The 7,628-nt window shown below is 40.7% G+C and overlaps 1 protein-coding gene across 4 annotated transcripts in view; it reads left to right on the top strand.

Annotated features, from left to right (window-relative positions):
* Positions 1 to 1,544: 1,544 nt before the first annotated feature.
* LOC109452279 (putative E3 ubiquitin-protein ligase HERC6) overlaps positions 1,545 to 7,628 on the top strand; it is a 48,837-nt gene continuing 42,753 nt past the window's right edge. For 2 of the 4 annotated variants that reach the window (XM_019741126.2, XM_074323641.1), the window contains exons 1-3: positions 1,545 to 1,863; positions 4,293 to 4,452; positions 6,168 to 6,244. In XM_019741126.2, the coding sequence (XP_019596685.2) occupies positions 1,668 to 1,863; positions 4,293 to 4,452; positions 6,168 to 6,244 (433 nt within the window). In that variant the 5' untranslated portion in view covers positions 1,545 to 1,667. Of the gene's footprint in view, positions 1,882 to 4,292; positions 4,453 to 6,167; positions 6,245 to 7,628 lie in introns of all 4 variants that reach the window. The other 2 variants (XM_074323638.1, XM_074323635.1) reach the window with 1 other exon arrangement.

Genomic DNA, 7,628 nt, shown 5'->3' with positions numbered 1-7,628 from the left:
ATTCATTACTCACCACTCATCAATCCATTTGTCCAATACATGCTTGTTAGCATCTACCATCTTCAAGGCACTTGTAAGAGTGAAAAACAAATAACATTTATTCTCATCTTTAGAGAACTTAAAAGGTAGTAGTAAAGAGAGGTGAACTGAGAGTATATAAAAGGATACTATAAAAGTAAAAATAAAACAATAATGCTGATGATGGCTAACATTGTCAAAGTTACCAATGACCTCCTTTTTTGCCAAACCTAAAGTTCAACACTCAATCCTTATCTTGCTCGACAATTGACAGAGTTGATTGTTCCCCTCATTCTTCACTTGTCTGTTGCATACCACCCCTCCTGGCTTTCCTCCTGGATCAGTCCTCTGTTATATGCTAGCCACACTCACCCCTTGGTGATCTCAGTCAGCCATCTGGCTTTAAGTATTATCTCTAGACTGACGACTGCTAATGGTATGACTCCACCCTGACTTCTCTCCACTACTCTAAAATAGTTCATCTTATTGCCTCCTTGTATGACAAGCATCTCTCAGTTATTACCAGACTGGACTCCTGATCCAACAGCCCCAAAGCGGAGCCTTCCTCAGCATCCCCCCTCCCAGTGAAGGGTCCCACCATTCACCCAGGTGCTCAGGCCGACCTGTAATCCTAATTCTTATCCCTCTTTCCTCCCACTTCCAATCCATCAGCAAATCTGTGGACTCTGACTTTCAAAACATCTTGAATGTGATCATTTCTTCTCTCCTCCTGTCTAGGATATCACCTTAGTCCCAGCATCATCCTTCTGCCTCGACTCCCAACAGCAGCAGCCTCTCTCAACTAGCTTTTCTGCTTCCATTTTTGTCCTATTATTTTCTGCACCGCAGTGAGAATGAATCTTCTAAAACTAAAGTGAGAAAATGTCACTTTTCTGTTCAAAACTTTCCAATTGCTCCCCTGCAACCTCTGCTCTTAGATGTGAGTAGGACTCATTTCCTCATTTCCCATGTCCCCTCCAATCTCTGCTCAAATGTCACTTCATGTCTTCCCTATCTTATAAAAAAATACTAGTTCCTTCTGCCCTAGCTCCTCAATTTCTTTAGAGTTTTATTTTTCTTCATGTTGCCACTTGACCTTATACTAAGTATTTATGTATCTGTTTATAAAGAGGAGAGTATAAGTACCATGAGTGTTTTCCATTTCCAATGCCAAAAACAGTCTAGAAGAGGGTTGGCAGATGCTTTTATTAAGCACTCTGGGCACTATTCTAATACATTATGAATTATCTGTTAAATTATCCTAACATATTAGATTCGCTGTATTACTGTCCACACTTCATAAACGTGGTACTTGAGGCACAGAATTGTTAAGTAACTAGCCCAAAGTCACACAGCTCACAAGTGGCTTTGCTAGGAGGTAAATCTAGGCACTCTTCCTCCGGACTCCCTCTCTGCTCCTCAGCACTTGGCACTCACGTTTAAGCCCCGAAAGCCATTCGCGGGGAGGCATCAGGATGACGTAGGGCGCCAGGGCAGCGCTTCTTGGGGGTGCGGTCAATCGCAAGAAGAGAGCGGGGTGGAGTTGGGCCATGCAACCTCCGGGTTTTCAGGAAATCTGTCATTAGTCTTTGCGAGCAGGTTGAAGAGGAGCGGACAGACCCCGGCAAGTGGCCGGTTTCCGAAGCGGGATGTACTTCTGGGGCACCGGCCCTGAGCGGCGTCTGCGTCGGGAACTGACCACAGTGAGCGGCACCGAGCTTCAGCAAGCAGCCAGCGGGGAGCGCCACTCGCTGCTGCTGCTGAGCAATGGTACAGTCCACTCGTGTGGGGACAACAGCCGGGGTCAGCTGGGCCAGAGCGGCGTGACGCGCGTGGAGCGGCCAGGTGAGCAACAGGACACAGGTGAGGGGTGCGGGGCCAGGCAGGTGGGGGCGCTAGGAGCCTGCAATCCGCTGGGGCCACAGGAGACGGGAAGCGGTGCTCCGCGCTGTGTGAGCGCAACTTCATCAGTTTCCTTTTCCAGGCTCCCCTGGTTTGTTTCGGTTTCCAATTCCTCTTCAAAGTAAAACTGAAAGAGAAACTGTGAGTAGAGCCAAACTGGACCGCTCTCCTCAGAACAGAGGTGTGGTCCCTCCCGCTTGCCTTTGGAAACTGAACTTTGCCTGCGTGAATCTCTCTGGAACAGTGTGACCTTGTGGTTTGTGGATTGGACACCCGTAACTCCCTCAGAAATACCCTAGGTCGTCGTTTTTCTTAAAATTAAAGAATATGTAATAGCATTTTTACCATTACTAATTCTTGTAGAAACAGGGAGAGAAATCTCCTGTAATTCTAACACCCAAAGACATCTCCTGATTTGATGCGTTTCCTTTTTGCCTTTTTTCTCTATTACATAGTTAATCTTTATAAAATCATGTCATTATACAGTTTTGTATACTCAGTATTTATACAACTTTGTAAACTGCATTTTCACCAAACATAATATCATGAATATATTGCCCTCTTATTATGTATTTTTGAAAATACATTTTAAATTGTTGTGTAACATTCCAGCCTATGAGAGTACAATTTAATTCTCCTTTTGTGGAAATTAGGTTTTTTTTCTCCTTAGGGGCTTTTATAAATAATACTACAGTTGATATTATTGTAGGTAAATATTTGATGACATTTCTGATTACTTACTTAGAATAAATTACAAGAGTTGTGTCTGGGAGGAAAAAAAATTTCCTTTTTTCCTCCACCCTCTTAATTCTTGTGAGGACTGGCGAAGTAATCTGACAAAGACAAAGACGGATTAACAAGAGAAAAAGCAAAAAAATGTGTTAGTATTTTATATGCAAAGGAGTCCACAGAAAGGAAGTGAAACTCAAGAAGTGATGAGACTCAGGGGCTTATATGCAATTTTAACAAAAATAGGGGCTTGCGCTTTGAGGAATGATCAATTGTGTGGAAGTGACTTGGAAATATACAATGGAAAACCCTTTAGTAAGGGTTGTTTATGCAGACTCATCTCACTGTAAGCTCTAGTGATAAGTCTCTCTTCCCAGGGTGGGAGAGTGGGGACACCTTCGCAAGGGAAATTTATGCCCTGCTTTTAGGTGGATAAGGGGAGGGCAGAGAACACTTCCTGCATTTGTTGATTCTCAGTTGCCTCAAGCTCAAAATATTCTTTATACCAAAGTGGCATATTTTTTGGTGGCATAACCTGATCCCCTTCAGGTAGAAATGAGGCCAACATGATACTTAATGCCAAATTGTACTCTAGGAAGGTGGTACCAGTTTCTACTTCCAGGAGTGTATGAAGCTTTAGGAAATTTTTTATTGTTATGTAGTTTTGAAGTAAATCATTGAGAAGGATAAGATAACAAAGATTTTTAGGGGGAAAAAAGTAAGTGTTAAAAAAGCTTTACTGGTAATGATATATTTAAGTCCAAACCTTTAATAATTTGGAGACAAATACTTTAGGAAAACAGTGTAGATTGGCTTGTAAGGAAAGGTGAACAGGTTTTCATTTGCGGGCACATTTGGTCCATTTAGAGGCATAACTGCACTCTTCATTGTGAGAAGATCTGGCATCTGCCTCTCACACTCATAAGACACACTCACTGCTTGTTTCCTCCTAAGTAAGCAAGCAGATATTATTCCCTGTTCTCACTATTCAGGGCTGGGAAGCCAGAAGAGTAGAGTGAGGCAATCCCACCATCCCTCTGGCTCCCTGTATTTTGCTGGGTTTTGCTACCACCATCATAGAGAAACATTACCTCAAATGCCATAGTCCTTATAGGTTCCTTTCCTCCACGATTCCCACTGTTGTAACTAGCAGTTGTATTCCCACAAAGACAGTACAACATACATTGAGCTATTTCCTTCACACCTTTAGCATGGACTTTAGGCCTCCATTTAAAAGCCCATTGGGGGCCAGCCCGGTGGCTCAGGCGGTTGGAGCTCCATGCTCCTAACTCCGAAGGCTGCTGGTTCGATTCCCACATGGGCCAGTGGGCTCTCAACCACAAGGTTGTCAGTTCAACTGCAACTAAGAATGGCAACTGGACCTGGAGCTGAGCTGCGCCCTCCACAACTAAAACTGAAAGGACAAAAACTTGACTTGGAAAAAATCCTGGAAGTACACAGTGTTCCCCAATAAAGTCCTGTTCCCCTTCCCCAATAAAATCTTAAAAAAAAAAAAAAAAAGCCCATTGGAAGAGATGAGAAATCCCAGTGTCCCTTCTATTTGAAGAAAAGTACTGTTCTCAACTTGCTGTTAAATTAATAATCTATGGGGTTCCTGTTTTGTTTTGTCTTTGTTCCCAAAGAACCAGTTAAGGCATTGGAAACTCTACGTGTTGGTCTCGTGAGCTGTGGAAAGGAGCACTCCCTGGCTGTCTGTCACAAAGGCAGGGTCTTTGCGTGGGGAGCTGGTTCTGAAGGACAACTGGGGATTGACAAATTGAAGGAAACAGTTTTTACACCTATGTAAGTATTTCAATTCATTCATTCATTCAATATTTTTGAGTCCATGTGCCAGGCACCATGTAAGATGCCAGGGTACAAAGATGACTATGACACAGTCCCTAACCTCAACCATTACAGTGTAGGGAGGGAAGGAGGCAGAAAAACAGTTATAACATCAATTATTATGTAGAGTCCTATGAAGGAGAAGGGTATAGAGAAATGAGAACATGTAACCCTTTGATCTTAATCTTATGTATTGGAAATAACTTTATATCACTTAGATCCCCAGAGATGGTATAAATATTATTTTAAATGAAAACATTTGAGCAACTGAAGATTGCAGAAAGCAATCTTATCTGAATTTCCCTATCTAATTAAAGCAGAACCTCTTAAAATTCAGCTGCCATTAACCATCGAGGGAGGGAGTTTCCTGTGATTTCTGCTGCTGTGAAGACAGACTGCCCAATCACCATAAAAAAAACCCCAATAGAACCTTCTATACTCTCCCATCGAAGCCCTAACTTCTCCTATCCTCCACTTTTGCTAAGTTGATATATATAAACCTTTACTCGGGTTATTCCACAAATTTCCTATTACTGGAACCTCACATGTGTACATACAGAGGGTGCCAAAACAATGTATACACATTTTAAGAAAGGAAAACTGTATTAAAATTGTAATACTCAATGTACACTGATAACAAAAGATGAATACAAGTCACGTTTGACTTCTGCAATTACAAGAGGTGCTCAAAGTGGTTCCCATCAGCGTCCAGACACTTCTGATTACGGTGAACTACTGTTTGAGCAACATTGACCAAAGTGTTCACTTGTGTACATTTTTTTGGCACGCCTGGTATAAATAAACCTGTCTTTTCTCCTGTTAATTGTCAATTAATAGCAGGCCCCCAATCACTGCACCCAAATTGTAAAGGAAACGTTTTTTCTCGCAACATAACCTTTTGGCTTATTATAAGTCACTAGGTCCCAATATTTTCCTTAGTAAATGGAGGGAAAAAATAATATCCTCACAAACAGCTTTCGAGGACAAATGATACAACAAGCAGTCTGAATTTTGTGTTCATGAATTACATGCTTTGGAAATGTCCAAAAGCATGCTTTTTAATACTAGGAAGTTACTTCTTGTTATCTCGTGGGGTCATTAAAAAATGTGAGAAATTGCTGTGGTTTGAGGGAATGAGCATTGAAGTTGAAATGAAAAGATCATGGTTTGAGTCTAGTTCTACAACTTGATGCCTATTTGACCTCTTTGAATTCTACTAGGTTCCATCATATGAAATTGCTGATCGTTACGTTTGACACACAAAAATGGCAGTTAACCCAATGGTTTCTTTATCTCACAGGGCTTAAATTAGGTCATGTAGGTGACAGTGTTCTATAAATTCTAAAGCCCTGTGCTATATGTGTATGAATAAATTTATTTTTCTTTTTGACCAATGAGTATAGAATAAAAGTACATTAAATACATTAAAAGTCCAGTAAAAATCATTTTTGCATTATATACTGTTTTGGATTCTGCTCTGCACCTTTGTACATGTTGATGTCATGGTTTAAAACCGTTCAGAGCTTTGGAATAAAGGTACTACAGAAATGTAAGAACATACAATTATTTTCCTAGACCAAGTGTATCACTTGGGATAGTTTAAAATATCTGTAGTCCACATAGTGATCCACGCTAAAGAAGGATTAATAGATTTTGTTTTATTTTTATTACAGGAAGATAAAAACTCTGGCTGGTATAAAAATAATACAAGTTTCCTGTGGAGACTACCATTCCCTGGCATTATCAGAAGGTAAAAAAGGCTTCTTGGCTCTCCTAAGTGTCATTAGGAACTAATTTTTCGAATACAAATGATACCTATTGATTTTTAATGCATTGGGATTCATTTTAATGCATTTAGAAATTTGTAATTCTCCACATTTCATAAAATGTGTTGTCCTTCGTTTTTTTGTTTTGTTTTTAATTTTCTTTGTTTTTATAAAACTCTAAGTAGTGCCTAATTCAAATCTCACTGCCATAAAGAACCATCTCTCTTTACATGACTTGATTGGTCGACTGTCTCAGAACTCAGTAGTGGTTTTATTTCTAGCATTTTGCCCTGCATGCCGAATTGCTTGTCTGCACTGGCAAACTCAGACAAAGGCCTATTTGTCTTTTTTACTCAGATCAAAGAAAGAAAAGTCAAGATGTCAAAATCATGACTGTATATTTTTAACACCAATATCCCCCATCCTTTGTCCATCATCAGGCCAAATTTCTCTATGGCGAGTATCAGGGAGGATAAATTTTTCCTTACCCTCTCAGGTTCAGTACCTTGGAGCCTGCAAATCTAACAAAAGACAGCTTACTGAGAGAAAACACACACGATTATTATTGACACTTTTGTGCATGTGAGGTCCCAGAAAAAAAGCGAAACTCAAGAAGTAGTTAGACTCTAGGGCTTTTATGCCATTTTAACAAAGGAAAGGAGGCATGGGCCATGAGAGATAAATTGTGGGGAAAAGACTTGGAAATATGTGGAGGAAACTAATAGAAAATAAGGGTTATTTTAGTAAGGGTTGTTTGCACAGACTCATGTCAGTGCTGACTCTCCATCTCTGGTGGTGAGTCCCTCTCCCATTCCTGATACAGGAGCGGAGGACACCTTCACAAGGGAAATTTATACCTTGCTTTTGGGTGGATAAAGGGAGGGTGGAGAACTCTCTACATCTGTTGATTCTCATTTACCTTCATCTCAAACTAATCCTTCTCTCAAAGTGGCATATTCTGATCCCCTTCAAGAACCATATAACACTTATGTGTCCTGCAGGTGCTTTGTCATGCATAATTGCAACTGTGCCACAGGGTCCATGGACAGCCACCATTTCTTGGTTGCACTCTATGTGCCAGCTACTCTGTTAAATGCTTTACATGTGTTGTTTCATGTAATTGCCTAAAACACAGAAACGAGGCATTATTTGTATCCTCATTTCAGAAATGAGGACATTTGGGTTTAGAGACTTTCAATGATTTGCCTAAGGTCACACACTAAGAAACAGAAGAGACGGTATTGGAACCTATACTTGTTTACATCCCAACCCTAAGGGCTTAATCACTGTATCATGCAGGCTGTGCAACCAGGACAATCCCATGGCTATAGTGTGATTCCTTCTACCTACCATTTCTAGCTGTTTGAT

This window comes from Rhinolophus sinicus, linkage group LG02, assembly GCF_036562045.2.
Source record: "Rhinolophus sinicus isolate RSC01 linkage group LG02, ASM3656204v1, whole genome shotgun sequence".
NCBI lineage: Eukaryota > Metazoa > Chordata > Mammalia > Chiroptera > Rhinolophidae > Rhinolophus > Rhinolophus sinicus.
The sequence above is the reverse complement of the archived record's forward strand: the minus strand, read 5'-3'. Positions and strand labels throughout refer to the sequence as shown.